Source organism: Mobula hypostoma, chromosome 15 (genome assembly GCF_963921235.1).
Source record: "Mobula hypostoma chromosome 15, sMobHyp1.1, whole genome shotgun sequence".
Classification (NCBI taxonomy): Eukaryota; Metazoa; Chordata; class Chondrichthyes; order Myliobatiformes; family Myliobatidae; genus Mobula; species Mobula hypostoma.
This window is the reverse complement of record NC_086111.1, coordinates 23,663,268-23,690,590: the sequence shown is the minus strand read 5'-3', so window position 1 is coordinate 23,690,590 and position 27,323 is coordinate 23,663,268. Positions and strand designations below refer to the sequence as shown.

Sequence of the window (27,323 nt, the reverse complement as noted above, 5' to 3'; positions counted from 1 at the left end):
CCTTGTCCCATGTTCCAGTGAGAGTAAAAATTGAATGATTTGGCAGCTGAATGTGTGGCGAAGGAACTGGTGCAGGGGGCAGGGTTACAATCTTTGGATCATTGGGATCGCTTTTGGGGAATGTATGACCTGTACAAAAAGGATGCTTTACACCTGAACCCGAGGGGAACAGTATCCTTGCGAGCAGGTTTGCTGGAGATATTTTGGAGAGATTAAACTAATTTGGGAGGGGGATGGAAACAGGAGTAAAAGTGCTGAGGATGGTGCATTTGGTATACAAGAAGATGCAGAGTGTGGTGAGACTATGAGGAAAGGGCAAAATTGCAGTCAATGGGATGGGTTAAAGTGTAACATGGTGATGAATACTGCACTAAAGGTGTTTTATTTGAATGCACGCAGTATATGAAACAAGGTAGAGGACCTTGTGGCGTAGTCAGAGATCGGCAGGTATGATGTTGTGGGCATCTGTGAGTCATGGCTGAAAGAAGATCATAGTTGGGAACTTAACATCCCAGTATCCACATTGTATTGAAAGGACAGGCAAGTAAGGAGAGGGGTTGGCTTGGCTCTTTTGGTAAAAAAAAAATGAAATCAAATCCTTAGAAAGAGGTGACATAGGATCGGAAGATAAAAAGATCCTGATGGAAGTTATGCACAGGCCTCTGAACAGTAGCCAGGATGTGGGCTACAAATTAAAACACAAGTTAGAAAAGGCATGTGAAAAAGGACATTGTTGCGATAATCGTGGGAGATGTCAATTTGCAGGTGGGTTGGGAAGATCTGGTTGGTACTGGATCCAACAGAGGGAATTTATAGAATGCCCTAGAGATGGCAATTTACAGCAGCTTCTGTTTGAGCCCACTGGGGAAACGGCTATTCTGAACTGGGTGTTGTGTAATGAACCAGATTTGATTACCAAACTGAAGGTAAAGGAATCTTTAGCAAACAGTAATCGTAATATGATAGAACTCATCTGCAGTTTGAGAGGGAGAAGCTAATATTGGATGAATCAGCATTACAGTGGAGTAAAGGGAATTACAGAGGCGTGAGAGAGGAGCTGGCCAAAGCTGATTATAAGGGGACACTAGTCAAGATGACAGAAGAACAGCAATGGCTGGTGTTTTTGGGAACTTCGGAACAGTCAGGATAGATACATCCCAAAGAAGTAGTATTCTAAAGGGAGGATGAGGCCACTGTGGCTGACAAGGGAAGTCAAAGACTGCATAAAAGCAACAGAGAGGGCATATAATGTCGCAAAAAAATTGTGGGATGGTAGAGGATTGGAAGCTTTTAAAAACCAACAGAAGGCAACTTTAAAAAAGTCATACAGAGAGAAAAGATGAAATATGGAGGTATAATATAATATCTGAAGATATAATATATGCTAATACTAATGAAAAGATGCTTGGGAAGCTGAAAGGTCTGAAGGTAGAAAAGTCACCTGGACGAGTTGGACTACACCCAACTGGTCCAGGGTTCTGAAAAATGTGTCTAAGAGATTCTGGAGGCATTACCTTTCAAGAATCACTAGATTCTGGAATGGTTCCTGAAGTCTAGAAAATTGCAACTATCACTCCACTCTTTAAGAGGGGAGAGAGGTAGAAGAATGGAAATTATAGGCTTGCTAGCCTGATTTTAATGGTTGGAAAGATGTTGGGGTCTGTGATTAAGGATGTGGTTTCGGGGTACCTGGAGGCACGTGATAAAATAGGCCAAAGTTAGCATGGTTTTCTAAAGGAGAAACCTTGCCTGAGAAATTTGTTGGAATTCTTTGAGAAAACAAGAAGCTGGATAGACAAACGAGAGTCAGTGGATGTTGTTTATTTGGATTTACAAAAGGCCTCTAATAATGTGCTGCACATGAGTCTGATTACCAAAATAAGAACCCATGATATGACAGGAAAGACGTCAGCATGGATAGAAGATTGGCTGACTGACAGGAGGCAAAGAGTGGGAATAAAGGGACCTTTTCTGTTTGGCTGCTAGTGACTAGTGGTGTGCCACAGGGGTCAGTGCTGGAAGCACTTCTTTTCACGTTGTATGTCAATGATTTAGATGAAGGAATTGATGGCTTTGTGGCCAAGTTTGTGCATGATACGAAGAACTTAGATTGAGAGAATGGACAAAGACAGACTTAGACAGAATGGAGAGAATGGCAGATGGTATATAGTGTAGGGAAATGTATGGTCATGCACTTTGGTAGAAAGAATGAAGGAGTGGGCTATTTTCTAAGTGGGGAAAAAATCCAAAATCAAAGATGTAAAGGGACTTGTAGAACTTTGCAGGATTCTCTAAAAGTTAACTTGCAGGTTGAGTCAGTGGTATGGAAGGCAAATACAATGTTAGCATTCATTTCCAGAGATTATAAGATCAAGGATATAATGCTGAGGCTTTATAAGGCACAGGTCAGATTGCACTTGTGAGCAGTGTGTATTGTGAGTATTGAGAGTAGTTTTGGGCCCCTTGTCTAAGAAAATATGTGCTGGCATTGGAGAGGGTCGAAAGGAGGTTCATAAAAATGATCCCAGGAATGTAACTGTTAATATATCAGGGGCATTTGATGGTGCTAAGCCTGTATTTGCAGAAGAATGAGGGAAGAGCTTATTACAACCTATTGAATATTGAAAGGTCTGGATGGAGTAAATATGGAGGGGACGTTTCCTACAGTTGGGGTGTCTAGGACCAGAGGTCACTGCCTCAGAATTGAGAGATGCCCATTTAGAACAGAGGTGAGGAAAAAAAATTCAAAAGAATTCTTTAGTTGGTGAATCTGTGGAATTCATTTCTGCTCATGGCTTTGCAGGCCAAGTCATTGTGTATATTTAAGGCAGAGGTTGATAGGATCGCGATTAATCGGGGTGTCAAAGGTTAAGGGGAGAAGGCAGGAGAACAGGTTGAGAGGGATGACGGATCAGCTATGTTGGAGAGCGCAGAAAATCTGATGGGCTGAATGGCCTAATTTTGCTCCTGTGTCTTATGGTCTTATCCCAAAAGGTCAGCTGTTTGAACAAAGTGTTGCAGGCAGCTTTGGAGGATTCCAATCTCTTTGTACCAACTTTGTTATTGAGTTTATAATTTTGAAAATTAATAAAAAGAAAGCTTTGAAGAATACTATACATTAACTCCGACTGGTCAACAAATGCCACGCACCTCGTCTCAGCTGGGAGAAGAAGCCTAGGCTGCCTGTGTACACTGCCAGTAAGAGAGCACTTCTGGAATGAAAATTGCAGCTTGTTTGGAAACGTTATCTGTTCTATCAGACCAGAGATGCTGACAGCTGAGCAAGCCCTGCCGCCAAGTAGCGCAGTAACATATCAAAAAATCGGCAGACAAAATATCAGCAGATGTGTCGCTGCAGAGACAGTGGAGAGACCCAAGCACACTGCCGGTAGGTGACACCTCGCCTCACACCGAGCCAGCAACAAATTCCAGTAGCTGCAAGTCTCTGTTTTGCGGCCCACCTGCATCTCTATAGATTAAAATCGGCACCAATGTAATGAAACCACATCGCTTTCCGGTTGCCCATCACCCTTGCACTCACTCAGCTTCTCTGATACCTGTTTTCTCTGAAATCACCAACATCAAATTCCTATCCTAACATTCAGACACTCACTCCTTCCTGCAGCCCTTTTTGTAAATCCCCGCAACTTCCCAGTTCTGCTCACTGCATGTTTTTTCCCTCGCAGTTATACTGTTTCTTAGAGCGTAGAACATACAACATTACAGCACAGTACAGGGCTTTTGGCCCACGATGTTGTGCCAGCCCTTTAATCTACTCCGATTCTGTCCTACATGGCCCTCCATTTTTCTATCATGTATGTGTCTATCTAGGAGTTTCTTAAATGCCCCTAATGTGCCTGCCGATACCACCACCCCTGGCAGAACATTCCAAGCACCCATCATTCTCTGTGTAAAAAGACTTACCTCTGACAACCCCCCACCCCAATACCCACCTTTAAATACCTTAAAATTACACCCCTTTGTGTTAGCCATTTCTGCCCTGGTAAAAAGTCTCTGGCTGTGCACGCTTCCGCCTTCTAAGCCTGAATTCCAGACCTCTGCCCTGCCACTGAGGCCCACCTCAGAATCTACCTCCATGACCAAGACATTAGTGACTAAAACAACTTTCTTTATCTTGATGTGAAATATTGTTCATGGGTACTTTGAGTTGATTCCTGTGTTGAATGTGTTATGTAAGTTCAAGTTACTTATGTCTGGAGAAGTGTGAGGTGGTACAATTTGGAAGGACAAACTCCAAGGCAGAGTACAAAGTAAATGGCAGGATACTTGGCAGCATGGAGGAGCAGAGGGATCTGGGGGGTAGATGTCCATAGATCCCTGAAATTTGCCTCACAGGTAGATAGGGTAGTTAAGAAAGCTTATGAGGTGATAGCTTTCATAAGTCAAGGGATAGAGTTTAAGAGTCGCGGAGTAATGATACAACCATATAACCATATAACAATTACAGCATGGAAACAGGCCATCTTGGCCCTTCTAGTCCGTGCTGAATTCTTACTCTCACCTAGTCCCACCGACCTGCACTCAGCCCATAACCCTCCATTCCTTTCCTGTCCATATATCTATCTAATTTAACTTTAAACGACAACATCGAACCTGCCTCAACCACTTCTGATGCAGCTCTATAAAATTCTGGTTAGGCCACACTTGGAGTACTGTGTCCATTTATGGTCGCCTCACTATAGGAAGGATGTGGAAGCATTGGAAAGGGTACAGAGGAGATTTACCAGGATGCTGCCTGGTTTAGAGAGTACGCATTATGATCAGAGATTAAGGGAGCTAGGGCTTTACTCTCTGGAGAGAAGGAGGATGAGAGGAGACATGATAGAGGTATATAAGATATTAAGAGGAATAGATAGAGTGCACAGCCAGCGCCTCTTCCCCAGGGCACCGCTGCTCATGGCTTTAAGGTAAAGGGTGGGAAGTTCAAGGGGGATATTAGAGGAAGGTTTTTTACCCAGAGTGGTTGGTGTGTGGAATGCACGGCCTGAGTCAGTGGTGGAGGCAGATACACTAGTGAAATTTAAGAGACTACTAGACAGATATATGGAGGAATTTAAGGTGGGGGTTATATGGGAGGCAGGGTTTGAGGATCGGCACAACATTGTGGGCTGAAGGGCCTGTACTGTGCTGTACTGTTCTATGTTCTATGTTCTTTGGAGACACAAGAGACCTCAGATGCTGGAATCTGGAATGAAACAATAAACTTCTGGAGGAACTCAGCAGATGAAGTAGTATCTAGAATACAGAACAGTACACACACAGGGAGAGGCCCTTCAGCCCATCATGTCTGTGCCAACCATAATGGGCGCGATGATAGCATAGCGGTTAACGTGATGCTATCACAGCTTGGGGCATCGGAGTTTGGAGTTCAGTTCTGATGTTATCATAAGTAGTCTGTACATCCTCCCCGTGGAATGTATGGGTTTCCTCCAGGTCCTTTAGTTGCCGCCCACAGTCCAAGGACGTGCTGCTTAGTAGGTTAATCGGTCATTGTAAATGGTTCCGTGATCAGTTCAGGGTTAAGTCGGGGGTTGCTGGATGGTGTGGCTTGACCCAAATTAAACTAAATTGATCTGGCTGCACATGATCCATATCCCTCCATTCTGTACATGTTCATGTATCTGTCGAAATGCTTCATAAATGCCTGTATTGTGTCCGGTTCCACACCATCCCTGGTAACATGTTCCAAGCACCCACTGTTCTCTGTGAAAAGAACTTACCCCTCACATTTAGGTACCAAGATGGAGCCAATCTGTGGTCTCTGTCAAGATCATTGTTGCTTTTTAAGCTTGTGGGGATGGTTTTGGGGACAGAGAGAGAAGTTAGGGGTCAGGTTAGGGTTTGGAGACAGTGATGTGGGGGAGTTGGGGGTCAGATTGTGGTTTGGGGACAGGGATGGAGTAGTTAGAGGTCAGGCCTCCACGCTGCGTTCCGCGTTTGAACTCCAGTGGCGTGGGCGAGTACGAGGAGCATCCGGGTTGAGGCTTCCGCTCCACGCTCAATGTGGCCAAGCCTCCGCATGTGCTTGAAAGCCAGTGACATGGATGGGTAGCGAAGGGCATCTGTGGAGTTGGGCTGTCCCGAGTTGGTGGGTCTGGGGATCAGATACAAGCAGGAGGCATGAGGAGGCACAAGGGCCGGTCAGTCAGTGGGCCTGGAGTTGGGGATTCCATCTTCGGCTGGCCTGGTGCTCGATACCGAAGGTCAGAACCTGAAGGTCAATTGGAAGGCCAGAAGTTAAAGCCCAATGGTGGAAGCCTGGAGACTGGAGACTGGAGATCTGTCCCGGAGTTGGAAGACTTCCTGTCCCCTCCTGATAGGCTGAATGCTCAAGGCAGCCACCATCATTCCGGTGCCCAAGACAGTGACAGTAACTGGCCTAAACGATTTCTTCCCAGTGGCACAGACCTCAACAATCATGAAGTGCTTTAAGCAGCTGGTAATGGATCATATAAAATCCCACCTTCCAGCTACATTAAACCCTTTCCAGTTTGCCTACCGCTCGAACTGATCCAGTGATAATGCCATAGCTTTGGGCCTTCATTCAGGTCCTGTCCCTCCCAGAAAACGATGCTTCATAAGCCAGGATGTTGTTCATTGACTTCAGCTCAGCCTTTAACACAATTATCCTTCAGAAGCTGGTGAATAAGCTGTCCTCGTTGAGACTCAACTCCTCTCTCTGTAACTGGATCTTGGACTTCTTGATTGAAAGACCCCAGTCAGTCCGAGTTGGCGGCAACACCTGAAGCTCCATCACGCTGAGCACTGATGACCCCAGGGCTGTGTGCTCAGTCCGCTAATGTTCATACTACTGACTCACAACTGCAATGCCAGTTTCAGCTCAAGCTGCAACATCAAGCTTGCCCATGATACCACAGTGCTTGGCCTCATCAGCAACAATGATGAGCTGGCGTACAGGGAGGAGGTAGGGAGGCTTGTCAAATAGTGTGAGAACAACAACAATGTGGACAACACCTTCACATTAGTCAAGAAGGCACAGCAACAGCTACACTTTCTGAGGAGACTGAGGTATGCAGTACTCCCCAACCCCATTCTAACAGCTTTCTACATAATCCAGAGTGTCCTGTCTGGCTGCATCATTGCGTGGTACGGAAACTCTAAGGCATCAGACTCCAGGACTGTGCAGAGAATAGTAAGAACCACCGAGAAGATCTTCAGAGTCTCCCTCCTCCCTATTTGTGACATTTACCAGGAGTGTTGCAGATGAAGGGCCCAAAGCTTCGCTGAGGATCCCTACCACCCATCCCAATCCCACAATCTCTTTGACCCCACTATTGTCAGGAAGCAGGCATAGAACCGTCAGGACTGGGACTGCCAGACTGGGCAACAGCTTCTTCCCCCAGGCTGTGAGACTAATGAATACCCTGCCACCATCAAGGTCTTGGCGTTAGGACAGTGAGCTGTTAACTGTTCACATGTGCTGCACACTCCATGTATTTGAATTATATTTCATTAACTCTTTTATGGTAATATTTTGGTTTATGTGTAGTGTGTAATATATGTTTTGGTGTGCACTCTGGTCTGGAGGACTGATGCTTTATTTGGGTCGTACCCTGTCTATGTATTCAGATGACAACAATCTTGAACTTGGTTGTGTCGGTGGGCGGGTGGGAGGACAAAGGCTTGTTTAGCCGTTATTGCTGTGTTGCTTCTTGTTCTGCTGAGCACTGCGGGCTCGTTATGTCGGAGCCGCAATGCGCAGCATTGCTTGCGGGCTGCCGCCAGCACACCCTTGGGTGTGTTGGCTGTTAACACAAACGGCACATTTCATTGTATGTTTTGATATACATGTGTGAACAAACCTGAATCTGAAGCTGAACATGTCCCTTTACACTTTCCCCAGCATTGACCTGAAATGTCAATAATTCCTTTCCTGCTGCTGACGCTGCCTGGCCCACTGAGCTCCTCCAGCAGCTTATTTTTTAACATCTCTTCACCTGCTGGTTACCATCAACACTTGTAGTAATAAAGGGCAATTGACAAATGGATGTAATTAACACTATTATGCCTGAACTGCAGTGGAAGACCCAAACAAAAAACGATAGGCTCAGAAACAGATGATCAAAGACAGGAAATATTATAATATAAAATATTAGATATATATTAAATATTATATTAATAACCTGCCATAATACTATAAGACATAGGAATAGAACTAGGCCATTCGGCCCATTGAGTCTGCTCCACCTTTCCATCATGGCTGATTTATTATCCCTCTCAACCTCATTCTCCCGCTTTCTCCCAGTAACATTTGATGCCCTCACTAATTAAGAGCCAATGAACCTCCACCTTAAATGTACTCAATGACTTGGTCTCCACAGCCAATTGTGGTAACGGATTCCACATTCCAAAAGCCCTAGCAAATCTGCTCGCAAGGATATTGGTTTTCCCTAGGCTCAAGTGTAACTCACCCTTTTGTACAGGTCATACCTTCCCCAGAAGAGATCTAAATGATTCAGAAATATGAAACCCTGCGCCCTGCACCAGTTCCTCAACCATTCATCTGCCAAATTCATCTTCATTCATCTTCATGAATTCAAGAATTCAAATTCATCTGCCAAATCTTCCTATTCTTACCCTCCCTGGCACCGACAACTGATTAAAAGCTGGGAGGTCCATTCAGGACAGCTGGCTGGCTATGATGGCTTCAAACCTCCAAGTGGAAGCAGAGATCTTGGTTCTACACAGTTGACTGCTCTTGGAGCAACTGTGCTCCAATGTTGGATTCTTCATGGGAGTCCAGTGGAAGAGAACAGAACTTTACTACCCACTGTTACTGGAGAAGTCCACTCTGTGAAGTTCATTGGGTCCATTGTTTTTGACGGAAGAAAACAGCTGCTGGGGACTGGGCAAGTTATTTTGATGCCAGAAGCCTGGCGACACTTGCAGGCTGCCCCCAGTACATATCGGACTGTGGGTCGCTGACGCAAACTACACATTTCATACTATGTTTCAATATTTCTGTGTACATGTGAGAAATAAAGCTAATATTTCAGCACAACGTAATCCATTTTTTGAATTTAATTGAGTTGATTTAAATATATTTAATTGTTTCTAGAGTCCTAGAACATCACAGCACAGTACAGAACGACCTCCAAGTACTTATCTATATTAATTCCATTTACTTAGAACATTACAGCACAGTACAGAACATTAAGCCTGTGATGTTGTGCCTACATTTTAACCTTCTCTAATTTCAATCTAACACTTCTTGCTACATAGCCTTCCATTTTTCTATTACCTACCTAAGAGTTTCTTAAATGTCCCTAATTTATCTGCCTTTACCACCACCCCTAGCAGGAAATTCCACAAACATACCACACTCTGTGTAGAAAACTTAACTCTAACATCCACCCGATACTTCCCTCCAATCACCTTAAAAAATGATGCCCCCTCCTAGTAGTCATTTCTGCCCTGGGATAAAGTTGTTCACTTGATGTTTACCTCTTAGCTTTAGTTTTTTTTTGATTGTCAAGAAATATTATTAATTATCTAATTTTTTGGTATTTCAATGTTTGTGAATGTCAGGTACGTGGACTTAACTGGTCTTAAAGTATGGAGACACAGGAGTCTGCAGAAGCTGGGATGTGGAGCAACAAACAACTTCCTGGAGGAACTCAAAGGGTTGTGCAGCAAATGGGCATAAAGGGATTCTCAGGGCTTTGGATCAAAACTCTGAGTCAGAAGAGAAGAGGTCAGTTGAGCAGAATAAAGAGGGGAAGGAGATGGGTGAAAAAGGAGTCTGAGGTGACTGGTGGACTGAGGTGGAGAGTAAGACACAAGGCAGATTGTGCCAGGTAGGGGAAGGCAGTAGGCACGGCAGGTGGGTGTTTGATGAGGCAGACAAAGAGAGAGTGAAAAGTGAAAAAAAAATGAAACAAAGGACAGATGAAGGGAGTGTGAAGACTGGAGACTGCTGCTGACGTAGGAATTCGTGGGGTTACCAGTGCTGGATTCTGACGAACAAATGAACTGAGAAAGGTAACTCACACAAAATGCTGGAGGAAATCAGCAGGCCAGGCAACATCTACAGAAAGGAGCAAACAGTCAAAGTTTCGGGCCGAGACCCTTCATTGGGACTGGACTGGAAAGAAAAGATGAGGTCAGAGCAAGGAGGTGGGGGGAAGGGGAGGAAGAAGTACAAGGTGGGAGCTGTTAGGTGAAACTGGGAGAGGGGGAGGGGTGAAATAAAGAGCTGGGAAGTTGATCGGTGAAAGACATAAAGGGGTGGAAAAGGGGGAATCAGATAGGAGAGGGTTAAAGACCATGGAAGAAAGGAAAAGGGAGCAGCACAGAGGGAGGTGATGGGAAACATTAGGGAGTTTAAACCAGAACCATATTGGAAGGGGAACGGGTGTGAGTGTGTGTGTGTGTGTGTGTGTGTGTCACGGGGCCAGACGGAATCAGCAGGCAGAGAGGGACGAAAGGGAGGCTGGGGCAGTATGGGGGAAAAGTACAAAAATGTGAAGTTTGGAAGGAACAGGTTCCCGGGAAAGAAAGGGTTAATGTATGAGGAGCATTAAATGGCCCTGGGCCTGTCCTTGCTGAAATTTAGAAGAACGAGGGGGGGAATGCCATTGAAACCTAATGAATAATGAAAGATAAAGTGGATGTGGAGAGGATGTTTCCAAAAGTGAGCGAGTGCAGGACCAGAGAGACAGCCTCAGAACAGAAGTACGTCACTTTAGAACAGGGATGAGGAGGTGGTGAATCAGTGGAATTCATTGCCACAGCGGGCTGTGGAGTCCAAATCATTGCTTATATTGAAAGCAGAGGTTGATAAGTTCCTGATTAGTAAAGGTGTCAGAGGTTACAGGGAGCAGGCATGAGAATTAGGTTGAGAGGGATAATAAATCAGGCATGGAGGAATGACAGAGCAAACTCAATGGGGTGAATGGCCTAAATATGCTCCTATGTCTTACTGTTCCTTATGTAAGGTGGGGGAGAATAACCTATCGGAGGGGAGGTTTACCTCAAATTGGAAATACTCATGTCGTTGGGTTGTAAACTATGCATGTGGAATACAAGGTGTTGTGCATCTTGCTTGATTTGGGCCTCACCCTGGCAATGGAGTGGGCCAAAGGTGGACAGGTCAGTGAGGGAATGGGAGGAGGGCTTGAAATAGCATGCACTTGGGAGCTCAGGAGAGCTACTGCAGACTGAGCTTAGCTGCTCTGTAAAAGTGTTGAATGATCTGTGCTTGGTCATGGTGTCGTAGAGGAAGCCACACTGGGAACACCCAATGCAGTACACCTGGTTGGGGGAGATGCATGTGAACCTTTGCATCACCTGGAATGGCTTCTCAGGCGGTCTCTGGATGGTGCTGAGGGAGAAGGTTAAGGTCAGATGTTACACCTACTGCGAGAGTAGATAGAGCAAAGTGCCAAGGGTCAGTGAAGGATGGGTGGTGGAATGAGCGGACGAGGGAGTCATGGAAAGAGTGGTCCTTGCAGAAAGTGGAAAGGAGCAAGGAGAGGAAAGTGTGGCTGGTGGTGGGATTATGAAGTTCTTAAAGTATCTCTGTGGGTGAAGCCTACCATCTTTGAGTAGAAAAGTACTCTGTTGAGCTTCATCAATCAATCATGAGGGATTGATGAGGAGAGCTGGCTCACTAGCATAAGATGGGAGGTGACTTTGGACTTGTTAAGAACAAATTCTAAGGTTAAGGGTTCAGCAAGCTCAGGCCACTGTGCGCAGGTTTCAATTACCTTTCTAATAGATATATGCATGAAGAGTTACTTCTCGACTAACAACGCTGGCCCCAAGGATAGAAAGATTGAATGGTTAGCTCAGGAAACAGTGAAGCCTGCAAACTGCAGGAAGGTGCGGCAATTGCATGAGTTAGATACACAGCCAAGAGTCTAAAGAACACAGAGGGTGAGATGAGGACGAGTCCTGGAGAAAAGAGAAGGGAAAAGTTTTGCGGGAAGCTAAGGGAAGCAAATAGTTGGGCCATTCAGAACTCTTGGAAAGAATTAGTTAAAAAGGAAACTGTACAGTGAAGTTAACACAAGAGATTCTGCCAATGGTGGAAATCCAGAGCAACACACAAACTGAGGAACTCAGCAGTTCAGGCAACATCTATGGAGAGGAATAAACAGCTGACGTTTTGGGTGGAGACCCTTCATCAGGAGTCCTGAAGGGTCTCTGAAGGACTCCTTCAATACTGATGAAGGGTCTCGGATCAAAACATCAACTGTCTATTCCCCTCGTTGATGCTGCCTAACCTGCTGAGTTCCTCCAGCATTTTGTGTTGTACGGTGAGGTTGAAGCAAGATGCACACATTTAGAGCAAAGGTCAGAATTGCAAACTTGCAATGGCTGTTATTTATTTATGCACATTTTATTCTGTATCTGTCCTTTAACCTATAACTATTATTTGTTTGTTTGATGATTCTATGATTCTTTATTCTTTATAATTGCTTGATGTTGTTCTTTGTTGCATGTTATGCCCTGGCCAACACACCACAGCAACCTCCTAACGTATGTAAATGCATATGGCGAATTAAAGTTGTCTCTTGGTCCTTATCCTTATTCCCAGGTTCTAGTTGACTTGACTATGAGTACATTCACTGCCCACACCCTATCTATAATGTAGATGCCTGGCTTCCACGTATTCTCCTCTGTGTGATAGCCTGGATATGTAAGTGTAGTGTGTAACTGAGTTCAGTCAAAGAGGCAGTGTGCTAGCATTCTGGCTGTGCTACCCACAAGACAGCCTCTCCTCAATAAGAACGACTTATCTGGAAATCCTGTTATAGCAACAGCAATCTTAAAAATAACTCTTTCTCTTATTGAGGAATGAAAGCAGTCATTTTAGAAATTAAACAAAAATAAAGTGACATAAATGTCCTTATTTCATTGCAGTGAAACATTTATTAAATCAAGGTCTATGATGGTTGGCAGATGTTAAAAGGCAGACTTGCTATTGCAGATTGTTTTAAAGCACACTTAATTATGCAAGCAAAATCAGGAATGTATGTGGCCAAGACTGTACATTGTGCTTTATTCAGATATTCACTGAGCGGACATTGAAAATTTACAGTTTCAAAAACTGCTCACTAACAACTCCCACAAAATGAGTCAAGATCAAGGGCTTTGCTCCCTCTCCACTTTCGGAGATAAACACGTTTCTTATCACCACATCGCAACCTTTTGAAGAGATAACTTTGTAGTTCTGAACTGCCTGCTGCCTGTCGGGATTCAACATTGACCTCGCTGATAAGAGACGGCAGGTTCTTTGTGCAGCTTTATTTATCTTAAGCAAGGTTAAATTTTGGGTGGTATTTCTGGTTGCTTTGCTATCTGTAAACTTTGGCTTCTAGCTTGAAGATGCCGCCTTCTTCCATAAAACCATCAATGGTGCCAACAGTCAAACAGGTCAGAATCAATACATTAGTGTTTGGTCTTTATTACAGTCAAACCCCATCCTATGATCAGAGGCATCCCTAGACAACAATTTCCATTTGTAACACACAAAATGCTGGAGGAACTCAGCAGGTCAGGCAGCATCTATGGAGAAGAATAAACAGTTGATGTTTCAGGCTGAGCTCCTTCATCAGGACTGTATAACTTTTGATTCATACTGTGACTTTAATAGAGAAAATGGTTGAAGATGCCTCACGCTAGTGTACTTGGTGTCAAACTGACACTGTCAGAGCTTTTTCTGATGTGTTATTAGGCACAAAGGTTTGGGTTTTAAGGAAAAGAGGTTGATAGAAGAGGGGAAGGAATCTAAGCCATGATGACATGGCCATAATATTCCTGAGGTGAAGGAAATGGACAAGCAGAGGATTTTTGGAATTAGTGGAACTAAATTTGTAAAAGGGTGGTATCAAGGAATGTCTTGCTCTTAACAGAACCTCTCTCAGTTTTTCCATTCTCTAGTGTTTCTTTTTGCACTGGAGTCTAAAACCAGAGGGCACCGATTCACGGTGAGAAGGGAAAGATTTAACGGGGATCTGCTAACATGTTTTTGCACAAAGGGTGGTGGATATATAGAACAAGCTGCTAGAGGAAGTATCAAAGGCAGTTACAATCACAACTTTAGATGATAAAAGCTGATTACAACATACTAAATAGATCCTAGCTTTCATTATAATACTGGCATGATCATGTTTCATTCTCAACGGACCTTTGGTCAAATCGCCCACCATCTAACTTTACCTTTGAACAAGTCACTCACCTGGATGTCGTGAAAACTCCATAGATCAATGGATTCTTTTTATCTTTCCCATGAAGAACGAAGACATCCTCTGCAGAGAAAACAGACAGTATTGGCACCAAAGAGAAGAAATCTTGGCATTGAGGCTGACGATTGAAGACTGTCAATGCAGTATCTTACTTTGAGTCACGTTAAAATTAATTGACTACTCGATTAAAAAGTTGGCAAGTGAAACGGTTACATTTTCATTGCATAGTCCTGCAAACATGGTCAGCTTGTGATGCAATGAAAGACTGATCTGCAATAGCATCACAGATACATAGTATAAGAGTCATAACAGTTACATAGAACATTACAGCACAGTACAAACTCCTCGACCCATGATATTTTAACCTTCTCTAAGATCAATCTAACTCTTCCCTTCTACATAACCTTCCATTTTTCTATGTGGCTCTCTAAGAGTTTCTTAAATGCCCCTTTGGGACAGTATCTGTCTCTATCACCATGCACGACAGGGAGTATCATGCCAAGAAAAACGTAAATTATACAAGGAAGAACACAAAGAGGGAAAAAAATGTGTGTCTGTTCGGGACGTAGGGTGCTGGGGGAGCACCACAAACGTTGACTGGGAAACTAGAAGGCCTAACGGCTTTTCACCAAAAATTGCCATGGGATCTTTGACACACATTTACACCGGAAGGCAAAGTTTCACTTAGCAATCTCAAATAAAAGATGACACTTGTGATAGCATATCACTCCTTCACACTGCACTCCAGATTATGCATTCACTGATAATGGTCTCTCAGCCAGGGATCTGAATGATTAATCCAAAAACACCTGTTCAAATCCCATTGTGGCAGCTGGGAAATTTAAATTTAATAAATAATAAAATCTTTCAGTTTTATAACAAAAAGCCAGAATCTCACTGGATGGTTACAAAACCCTATCTAGAAACATAGAAACATAGAAACATAGAAAATAGGTGCAGGAGTAGGCCATTCGGCCCTTCGAGCCTGCACCGCCATTTATTATGATCATGGCTGATCATCCAACTCAGAACCCAGCCTTCCCTCCATACCCCCTGACCCCTGTAGCCACAAGGGCCATATCTAACTTCCTTTTAAACATAGCTAATGAACTGGCCTCAACAGTTTGCTGTGGCAGAGAATTCCACAGATTCACCACTCTCTGTGTGAAGAAGTTTTTCCTAACCTCGGTCCTAAAAGGCTTCCCCTCTATCCTCAAACTGTGACCCCTCGTTCTAGACCTCCCCAACATCGGGAACAATCTTCCCGCATCTAGCCTGTCCAATCCCTTTAGGATCTTATACGTTTCAATCAGATCCCCCCTCAATCTTCTAAATTCCAACGAGTACAAGCCCAGTTCATCCAGTCTTTCTTCATATGAAAGACCTGCCATCCCAGGAATCAATCTGGTGAACCTTCTTTGTACTCCCTCTATGGCAAAGATGTCTTTCCTCAGATTAGGGGACCAAAACTGCACACAATACTCCAGGTGTGGTCTCACCAAGGCCTTGTACAACTGCAGTAGTACCTCCCTGCTCCTGTACTCGAATCCTCTCGCTATAAATGCCAGCATACCGTTCGCCTTTTTCACCGCCTGCTGTACCTGCATGCCCACTTTCAATGACTGGTGTATAATGACACCCAGGTCTCGTTGCACCTCCCCTTTTCCTAATCGGTCACCATTCAGATAATAATCTGTTTTCCTATTTTTGCCACCAAAGTGGATAACTTCACATTTATCCACATTAAATTGCATCTGCCATGAGTTTGCCCACTCACCCAACCTATCCAAGTCACCCTGCATCCTCTTAGCATCCTCCTCACTGCTAACACTGCCACCCAGCTTTGTGTCATCCGCAAACTTGGAGATGCTGCATTTAATTCCCTCATCCAAGTCATTAATATATATTGTAAACAACTGGGGTCCCAGCACTGAGCCTTGCGGTACCCCACTAGTCACCGCCTGCCATTCTGAAAAGGTCCCGTTTATTCCCACTCTTTGCTTCCTGTCTGCTAACCAATTCTCCACCCACACCAATACCTTACCCCCAATACCGTGTGCTTTAAGTTTGCACACTAATCTCCTGTGTGGGACCTTGTCAAAAGCCTTTTGAAAATCCAAATATACCACATCCACTGGTTCTCCCCTATCCACTCTACTAGTTACATCCTCAAAAAATTCTATGAGATTCGTCAGACATGATTTTCCTTTCACAAATCCATGCTGACTTTGTCCGATCATTTCACCGCTTTCCAAATGTGCTGTTATCACATCCTTGATAACTGACTCCAGCAGTTTCCCCACCACCGACGTTAGGCTAACCGGCCTATAATTCCCCGGTTTCTCTCTCCCTCCTTTTTTAAAAAGTGGGGTTACATTAGCCACCCTCCAATCCTCAGGAACTAGTCCAGAATCTAACGAGTTTTGAAAAATTATCACTAATGCATCCACTATTTCTTGGGCCACTTCCTTAAGCACTCTGGGATGCAGACCATCTGGCCCTGGGGATTTATCTGCCTTCAATCCCTTCAATTTACCTAACACCACTTCCCTACTAACATGTATTTCGCTCAGTTCCTCCATCTCACTGGACCCTCTGTCCCTTACTATTTCTGGAAGATTATTTATGTCCTCCTTAGTGAAGACAGAACCAAAGTAATTATTCAATTGGTCTGCCATGTCCTTGCTCCCCATAATCAATTCACCTGTTTCTGTTTGCAGGGGACCTACATTTGTCTTTATCAGTCTTTTCCTTTTTACATATCTATAAAAGCTTTTACAGTCCGTTTTTATGTTCTCTGCCAGTTTTCTCTCATAATCTTTTTTCCCCTTCCTAATTAAGCCCTTTGTCCTCCTCTGCTGAACTCTGAATTTCTCCCAGTCCTCAGGTGAGCCACTTTCTCTGGCTAATTTGTATGCTACTTCTTTGGAATTGATACAAAGTTCATTGATCTAGTTCATTAATATCCTTCACAGAATGAAATAAGCCATCCTGACCCAGTCCAGTCTGTATATAACTCCATGTGGTTGACTCTCCACTTCATTCTCAGCTCTGGAACCATTAGGAATGGGCAATAGACACTGACAGTGTCAGTGATGTGAACAAATAGACTATAAAATATATTATTAATCTTGAAACACACATCAAAGTTGCTGGTGAATGCAGCAGGCCAGGCAGCATCTGTAGGAAGAGGTGCAGTCGACGTTTCAGGCCGAGACCCTTCGTCAGGACAGGGTCTCGGCCTGATACATCGACTGCACCTCTTCCTACAGATGCTGCCTGGCCTGCTGCGTTCACCAGCAACTTTGATGTGTGTTGCTTGAATTTCCAGCATCTGCAGAATTCCTGTTGTGTGTTATTAATCTTGAATTGACATCTGTTTCAACACTCCTCCCAGGAAGTCAATAGACTTTTGCTGAATTGTTTACCCAAAGAGCCATTGTAAATTGTCCCCTTAATGCCTTTGTTTGGCAGGAGAATCAGGAAGAGTCGATAGGCCAGTGAAAGAGATTATAGGGAGATAAATGAGAGATTGCGATTGATGGGAATTTATGGGAACAACTGTGTCCATTTTAGCTAGTTACTGCATTAAAACACTTCTCCAGCACTGCTAGAGTTCGAAAGGAATGTGCACCATCAGGAACACGTGAATTTGAAAACAATGGGTGAAGTACACTGAGTATTTCAAGAGTTCTATCTTCCTATCACTTATACCCATATGTTTTTATCAGAGTGGAGGTGTCAGGTATGTAGAAACAAACTTTCACTGGCTCACTGAACATATTATCAGCCATGGGTAGAAATCGCTATAGACTTATACTAACAAAGACTGCTAATTAACAACCAGGATAACACCAGCTTGAGAGACACAGAACTGATAAGCATTTTGAAAGTTGAGATGCTGAATAGTCCTTATTGTGTTAAAAACCTGCAGATAATGATGTTTACCACAGACTGTGGGAACAAAAACCACATACACTACAAATTTTTTTTTATCCGAGGTGCCGTTGGGTATCTTTACATCTCTGTATTTCTCAAACCACCACTGGTCTGTCATTTTTAAGAATTTTGTATTTCTGGAAGTTTGGGATGTAGTGTGTACCCAAAATAGTTTCCTCACCACTGGCAGTAATTCTCTGACTTAATCCTAAACTTTGCAAGTGTATCTCTAAACCCAGCTTTGTCCTTGAAGACACAATTTGTTGGTCGCGTTGAATGTTTAATTTTTATTTATTTGAGATAAATTACAGGTCCTTCTGGTCCGACGAGACTGTGACGCCCAATTACACCCACATGACCAATTAACCTACTAACTCGTACGTCTTTGGAATGTGGGAGGAAACTGGAGAACCCAGAACTCAAGGGAAGAATGTACAAACTTCTTACAGACAGTGCAGGGGATTGAACCCAGGTCACTGGGACTGTAATAGCATTATCCTACTGTACCACTCCCCAGCAGCTTATACCTACTGCAACTTGTGCTTTTCATACATGTCACTCTGAAAAAGCTTTTGGTAATGCACTCTAATATCTAATTAATTACAAATTAAACACTGTGTAATTCCCTATCTGCAATCCTGGAAACAACATGGAAATACAACATCCTTCATTTAATGGCATCAACGAGATGGCTACAACCCAGGTTATGAGTAAGGCAAAATATAGCAAAGAATTACCATTATATATTTGCCCATAATATCTCTTTCCATTTTCCAAGTGCGCTCCTTTCAGTGTCCCATTAGCCGTTTACATTGCGCAATACTCACGTAGTTCATCAAAGTGAGTTTGAATTCCCTCAGAACTTGGAATGGAGCAGATGAGCCTTGCCTTCAGAAAGGTACTCCATTTGTTGACCAGACTGCGTTGACCACCAATGTCATTCTGGAGAAGACAAAAGAGTTCGATCAGCTAAGCACCGCCCATAAGCATCAGCTCGCATCCAAACTATTTTGCTTGACCTCAGAGTGGTCATCCATCAAGTAAGCTTGTGCTCAATTGCGTTATGAACAGGGCATCTGAGAAGTTTAAACACTCAGCAATTTAGTAGTCTTAAATGTGAAAATACTCAGTGAAACAAAGGGTCATTTCAAGATACGATGCTAGCGGGCTGGAACTGGGATGAGCCGGAGAAGCTGTAAAAAAGGTTTCACTGAGGAAATGGATCAATTATAAATTAGGAGAATATTCATGAGTGCAAGAAGAAGGGGTTTCAGATACAGGGTTCCTTTATGTGTAGTATTACAGATATTTACACTCTTTTCATTGCTTGTTTAACTCCACCATAGACAATCCTGAGCCCAGTTGTGAAAGGAAGAGAGTTGGGCATAGGGCTAACAACCCCACCCTGTAAAAACCCAGTGCTACAGAAATGCCAAGAGAAGTTCCAAAGACCTCATCCCTGGGAGAGGAAGGATTTTTGAAGACGGGCTACACCTGGGAACAACTTGAAAGACTGGCCCAGGACAGAAGCTTCTGGTCAGCTGCTGTAGGCTGCCTGTGCCCCAGTCAGGGTGATGGACTAAGGAGGCGAAGCCTGTATCGTAAATTCATTTTACTTTTATAAAGCATTACAAACATGATATTAGACCCGCCATGCAAGAAGTGTAATCGAGTTACCCAGCTCAGAAACAGGGCTTCTCACCCAGCACGTCTATTCTGACCACTGTGTTTACCTAAAGAAGTCCCATTTATGATGTTCCATCACCTTCAATGCCTTGGTGCTTGTCGACATGCTTATAGGGTGGCTCAACATCCCCTCAATCCTCAGAGACAGCAAAATTCATTGTAAAGTTAGGGGTGTTGTTCAAAAATCTGCGGCAGAAGTGTGACTCAATCCATGTTTCCCTGTGCAGATTCTTTGACTCACCGCCTTTCCCAGCTATTCTTCATACCTTGCAAACCCGAGCCACTCGCGAGTAGACCACCTTCCCGTTGCCGCTGTCCACCTCCTGAGCGCGCTCGGTGAAAAATAAATACACTTTGTCATCCTCGTCATTGTTGCTCTCTGCGATGGCATGGACCTTCACAAACTTGGGATCTGGAGGGAAACAGGGCGAACTTAGCCAAAGCAGTTAGAGAGGAGTGGGGAGTCAGCCTGAGGCTTGGCTCTCCCCATGTGCACAACTGTGCCATTGATGCTATAATCGGTTTGTGCAGTAAGTGGAAGCAAAGCCATGGCTGAATCGACTCCATCTCTACCAGCCGCAGAGTTTTGTATAACAAACACTTTAATGGTTCAATGGTTCAAAACCTTACTGTGGTTTATTTAAGTAAAGTAAAGAGAATCAATGGAACCAATTTTCAGAGGCAGAATGAAGCAGGCCGCTTCTACTCCACAGCACTGCTGACCGAGATTGAGTTTCCAGGCACAGGCAAACTTAGTCTGAGATTGTGCACAGATCTGGTCACTCATTTTTAGCAGGTAGGGTGGCAAGAGTGCAGAGAAGATTCACGAGGACATTACCAGGTCTGGAGGGCTTGGAGGGCTAAGAAGAGTGGGAGGAAGAAGGTCCTGTTTTGCTGTTGTTGTTTTGGTGTTATTACTTGTGTTATTCTGTTGAACATGGTGGGCATGATATTGAACCCAAATGTGTGTTGACACTTGCCACCACACATCAAATCTAGTCAGGAGGAAGAAGGCAGCATACATGAGGTTTAGGAAGCAAGGATCAGATGGGTCTATTGAGGAATATAGGGAAGCAAGGAAGGAGCTTAAGAAGGGGCTGAGAAGAGCAAGAAGGGGGCATGAGAAGGCCTTGGCGAGTAGGGTAAAGGAAAACCTCATGGCATTCTTCAATTATGTGAAGAAAAAAAGGATGACAGGAGTGAAGGTAGGACGGATTAGAGATAAAGGTGGGAAGATGTGCCTGGAGGCTGTGGAAGTGAGCGAGGTCCTCAATGAATACTTCTCTTCGGTATTCACCAATGAGAGGGAACTTGATGATGGTGAGGACAATATAAGTGAGGTTAATGTTCTGGAGCATGCTGATATTAAGGGAGAGGAGGTGTTGGAGTTGTTAAAATACATTAGGACAGATAAGTCCCCGGGGCCTGATGGAATATTCCCCCGGCTGCTCCACGAGGCGAGAGAAGAGATTGCTGAGCCTCTGGCAAGGATCTTTATGTCCTCGTTGTCCATGGGAATGGTACCGGAGGATTGGAGGGAGGCGAATGTTGTTCCCTTGTTCAAAAAAGGTAGTAGGTATAGTCCGGGTAATTATAGACCAGTGAGCCTTACGTCTGTGGTGGGAAAGCTGTTGGAAAAGATTCTTAGAGATAGGATCTATAGGCATTTACAGAATCATGGTCTGATCAGGGACAGTCAGCATGGCTTTGTGAAGGGCAGATCGTGTCTAACAAGCCTGATAGAGTTCTTTGAGAAGGTGACCAGGCATATAGATGAAGGTAGTGCAGTGGATGTGATCTATATGGATTTTAGTAAGGCATTTGACAAGGTTCCACACGGTAGGCTTATTCAGAAAGTTAGAAGGCATGGGATCCAGGGAAGTTTGGCCAGGTGGATTCAGAATTGGCTTGCCTGCAGAAGGCAGAGGGTGGTGGTGGAGGGAGTACATTCAGATTGGAGGATTGTGACTAGTGGTGTCCCACAAGGATCTGTTCTGGGACCTCTACTTTTCGTGATTTTTATTAACGACCTGGATGTGGGGGTAGAAGGGCGGGTTGGCAAGTTTGCAGACGACACAAAGGTTGGTGGTGTTGTAGATAGTGTAGAGGATTGTCAAAGATTGCAGAGAGACATTGATAGGTTGCAGAAGTGGGCTGAGAAGTGGCAGATGGAGTTCAACCCTGAGAAGTGTGAGGTGGTACACTTTGGAAGGACAAACTCCAAGGCTGAGTACAAAGTAAATGGCAGGATACTTGGTAGTGTGGAGGAGCAGAGGGATCTTGGGGTACATGTCCACAGATCCCTGAAAGTTGCCTCACAGGTGGATAGGGTAGTTAAGAAAGCTTATGGGGTGTTAGCTTTCATAAGTCGAGGGATAGAGTTTAAGAGTTGCGATGTAATGATGCAGCTCTTTAAAACTCTGGTTAGGCCACACTTGGAGTATTGTGTCCAGTTCTGGTCACCTCACTATAGGAAGGATGTGGAAGCATTGGAAAGGGTACAGAGGAGATTTACCAGGATGCTGCCTGGTTTAGAAAGTATGCATTATGATCAGAGATTAAGGGAGCTAGGGCTTTACTCTTTGGAGAGAAGGAGGATGAGAGGAGACATGATAGAGGTGTACAAGATAATAAGAGGAATAGATAGAGTGGATAGCCAGCGCCTCTTCCCCAGGGCACCACTGCTCAATAGAAGAGGACATGGCTTTAAGGTAAGGGGTGGGAAGTTCAAGGGGGATATTAGAGGAAGGTTTTTTACTCAGAGAGTGGTTGGTGCTTGGAATGCTCTGCCTGAGTCAGTGGTGGAGGCAGATACACTAGTGAAGTTTAAGAGACTACTAGACAGGTATATGGAGGAATCTAAGGTGGGGGCTTATATGGGAGGCAGGGTTTGAGGGTCGGCACAACATTGTGGGCCGAAGGGCCTGTACTGTGCTGTACTATTCTATGCTCTACGTTCTATGTTTTACTTTGTGCTGTTGGTTAACGCAGGTGACACATTTCATCGTATGTTTTGATGTACATGTGATAAATAAATGAATCTGAATCTGTGACCCGATAGGCGAGGGCATTTTTTCTCTAGGGTGTAGGTACTGAGGGGTGACCTAAAATCAAGAGTGGTGACTGGAGACAGTCCTTATCCCTGGGCTGGGGTTTCTTAATTTAAAAAGGTCCCGAGCGGCAACATTTTCCACACAGAGGGTGGTGGTTGTAGAGGAAGTGGATGGGTTGGGAAAAATTCCAATGTTTAAAGGACATTTGGACAGGAACGTCGATAAGTAAAAGAATATGGGCCAAATGTAGGTAAGTGGAACTCTCTCAGGCAGGCAACTTGGTCAGCATGGGCGAGTTGGGACAAAGGGTCTGTTTGCATGCTGTATGTCTCTATGAATTTCTGATTAGTTTTGCTGAGAGGCATTGGAATTATCTCTGCAATAGGAATGTGCTTACACTCGTCTCTCAAGTGAAAGCTGCAGAATCACAGAATGGGAGAAAGGGCCTTTCGTGTACATAGTCCTAATCGCCCATAACCCTTTCATTTATTTACCCAGTCCCTGTCTTGAAATTTGTCTTGAGGTTACTGCACACGGGGTTCATAGAGGAAAATTCTGAAATTGGGAAAGGCAGACTGCTCACCTTGGAGCCATGTAGAATCGTACTGCTCAGTGCGGATCACACGGCGATGGCCCAGGCTCCGGAAGAATGCCGTGTCCCGACTCATAAAATCAGAGGAGATCCCAGCATACAACTCTCCCTCTGTAAGTGCAACCAAGGTACAACAATTAGCTTATTAAAGCAACACGATAAGTTAGAGTACTCACTTGTTCTGCTGCACTAATAAAAAGTGTCAAATAGCAATGCTGGATTTCTGAACTGTCCAATCCATTGGGCGCACGTTCATAGAACCAATCTAAATATACAACAGTGCAGTGAGATGTAAGTAATCAAAATGAAAATGAAAAACTACAATTGCTCAAAATCTGGTATGGAAAATGCTGGAAAGACTCGGCAATGATGAAGAGTTATTGACCTGAAATATTGACTCTGCTTTGCTTTCACTGTGTTTCCTGACCTTTTCAGTGTTTCCAATTTTTTTGTGTTCACGAGTAATAAGTAGCGTTGGGCACAGTTCATCAGTAGTGATAATTTAATGCACTATATCCCTCTTACCTTTGCCCAAATCATCCTCCACTATGGTCAAGTTGATTGCCAGTGGAACTTGGCAAGAGGTAGCTTGGCCACTCTCTGGGTATTGGGTTAAATGTCACTGGTAGAACTCTTGCCTTTGAATCAATATGGATTAAAGTTTCAGGATGACACCTGTACTGTACCGACTGAGCACAGCACTGTCAGACGAGAGTTCAAATTGATGTCATTGTGTATTCACTTATATGTAAAAACCTTTCAACACAATTTATGAAAAGTAGTGCAGTTCTGTTCATGTCTAAGACAGTGTTTTTTGTTTTACATCTCAAAGATCAAATTCTGTGATTGTTTCTTCCTAGCGTCGAGAGTTATGGCATGGTACAGCACAGAAATGGGCCCTTCAGTCCATCATGTCATATTGACCATTCTACCCATCTAGTGCAATCCTATTTGCCCATATTAGGACTATTTCCTCCTATGTCCTGCCTGTTTGGCGCTGTCTAAATGTCTCTTAAACATAGCTGCTGTTGGCAAACTTGCTGTAATCTTTGCTGACAGAACAATTGTTAAAAATTATTAACCTTTTCAAACATATATAGAAGCACAAAGAGTAAGTACGAGGTACCATTTAAATTCAGAATCAGAATCATTTTTATTTCACTGAAAAGTAGCATGTCATGCAAATTGTTGTTCTGTGGCAGTGGTGCAGTGCAAGGTATAAAATTTACTGTAAGTAACACATAGTGCAAAAGAGGAAAAGTGAGGTAGTAATCATGGAATGCTCAGAAATCTGATGCAAGAGGGGAAAAGGCTGTTCCTAAAACATTAAGCGCGCATCTTCGGATTCCTGTACTTCCTCCCTGGTGGTAGTAAAGAAAACAGGATGTCCCAGATGGTGAGGCTCCTTAGCAACGGATGCCACCTTCTTGGCACACTAACTTTTGAAGACATCCTCGATGATGGGCAGACCTGTGCCAATGATGGAGCTGGCTGAGTTTACGAACCTCTGCAGCCTCTTACGTTCCTGAGCATTGGCACCTTCACACCAGGCAGTGATACAACCAATCAGAACATCTGTCGAAATTTGCTAGAGTCGTTGGTGACATCCCAAATCTCCTCAGACTCGTAATAAAGTATAGCCACAGCGTGCCCTCTTCATGACTGCATCACTATTTGGGCTCAGAATAGATCTTCTAAGAAGTTGACACCTAGGAACCTAAAGCTGCTCACCCTTTCCACAGCTGACTCCTTGATGAGGACTGGTGTGTGTTAACCTGACCTTCGCTTCCTGAAGTTCACATTCACTTGCTTGGTCTTACTGACAATGAGTGCAAGATTGTTGTTGTGACACCACTCAACCAGCTGATCTACTTCAAGGATTGAGATACCTGACATTTGCACTAAGGGAGCTGTCCATAGCAAAGATAAATATTAAAGATTTAAAAGATTAGCTTTATTTGTCACATGTTCACCAAAACATATAGTGAAATACGCTACTTGCGTCAGATCAAATCAGCAAGGAGTGCACTGAGTCGCTCTCAAGTCCCCATGCTTCTGGCACCAACAGCATGCCCACAGTTCACTAACCCTGACCCGTATACCTTTGGAATGTGTGAGGAAACCACAGCGCCTCAGAGAAAATCCCTGTGGTCACAGGGACCACATGCAACTTCCTAAGCATCAGATAGTCAGGATGCATAACTGCTCCTCCCTCCCCATCACCCTCGACATGGGTGCCCCCCGGGGCTGTGTGCCGAGCCCACTGCTGTACACTCTGCTCACACATGGCTGCACAGCCAAGCACCCGAATAATCACATTGACAGGCTCCCTGATGACACGACAGTGGCGGGGCTCATCACCAACCACGATGAGGTGGCCTACAGAGAGGAGGTGGAAGAGCTTGCGGTCTGGCGCCAGCCACATAACCTTTTCCTCAATGTCATCAAGACAAAGGAGATGGTTATCAACTTCAGGAAAACCCACAGCACTCACAGCCTTTTACACATCAGCGGCACAGCCACAGAAACTGTGAGCAGTTTCAAACTCTTGGGAGTGAACATCACTCACAAACTCTCATGGTCCCAGAACACATCCTTCACAGTCAAGAAAGCTCATTAATGCCACTACTTTCTGAAGAGGTTGAATACAGCTGGACCATGCACATCTATGCTCATATCATTCTACATATGCACACTAGAGAGCATCCTAACAAACTGCATCACTGCATGGTACGGAATGTGCACTGTGGCAAGCAAAAAGGCTCAGCAACAGGTAGTCAAAACTTCCATCGTGGGCTCCAGCCTATCTGCCATCAAGGACATATATACAGAAAGGTACCAGAAAAGGGCCAGTAGCATCACTAAGGATCCCAGCCACTCTGCTCGTGGTCTGTTTGTCCCACTCCCATCAGGGAGGAGGCTACGTAACATCGTGATTCAAAAACAGTTACTTTCTCCAAGCATTAAAGCCAATCAATGCCTCTGCCCACTAACCCACTCCACCACATCCCCAACCACCGCTACTTTATCATTTCCTGTCAGCCACCTTATGTACAGACACTCCTGTGCCTAGCATCGTTTTAAACACATACACACTTTATGGACAATCTATGCATATAAACTATCTTGTGTATTTATATTTATTGTGTTTGGAATATTATTGTGTTCTTTATCTTACTTTTTTTTGCACTGGAAATGACATTAAACAATCTTGAATCTCTCACAAAATCCTTACAGACAGCGGTAGGAACTGAACCCAGATCTTACAGCCGGCACCGTAAAGCCTCACAGTAATCACTACGCTATCCTGTTCCGCTTTCCCTTCCTTGCACCAGCAGTAATTGAAGGTGTGAACAGTCAGGAGCGTGAAGGTACATTTGAGATCTCTATTCAAGGCCCTCGTAAAAAGTGAAGTCCTGCCTGTGTTAATTCAGACCAATTATTAACTTGTTTAAACTCAGTTGGTTGATGATTTTGATTGAAGTTCTCAGATATAAATAGTGAGTACATACTGTAAAAGCATGTACAGTATTAAAAATAGCATAATGGAGTTTCAGTATCCAATCATCGGGGGAGTTTGGGTTAGTGATAAGAAAAGGTTGAAGAAAGTTGAAACCCTTCCTGATGAAGTGAAACATTGCCTGAAACATTGACTCTTTATTCCTCGCCATAGATGCGACCTGACCTCCAATTTGCAGTAATTTCTCCCCCTCCCCCTTTTCTCCATTTCTATTCACCATTCTGGCTCCCCCCACAGTTTTTCTTCTCCTCACCTGCCTATACCAACCCCGCACTCTCTGGTGCCCCTTCTCCCATGGG

At 44.1% G+C, this 27,323-nt stretch overlaps 1 protein-coding gene across 2 annotated transcripts in view; it reads right to left on the bottom strand.

Moving 5' to 3' along the window:
- Positions 1 to 27,323, bottom strand: part of sema3h (sema domain, immunoglobulin domain (Ig), short basic domain, secreted, (semaphorin) 3H) — a 234,663-nt gene that overhangs the window by 40,019 nt on the left and 167,321 nt on the right. For both annotated transcript variants that reach the window (XM_063067851.1, XM_063067852.1), the window contains exons 7-10: positions 23,496 to 23,615; positions 20,126 to 20,271; positions 19,001 to 19,115; positions 14,228 to 14,297 (exon numbers count right to left, since the gene is read on the bottom strand). In XM_063067851.1, coding sequence (XP_062923921.1) covers positions 14,228 to 14,297; positions 19,001 to 19,115; positions 20,126 to 20,271; positions 23,496 to 23,615 — 451 coding nt within the window. The remainder of the gene's footprint in view (positions 1 to 14,227; positions 14,298 to 19,000; positions 19,116 to 20,125; positions 20,272 to 23,495; positions 23,616 to 27,323) is intronic.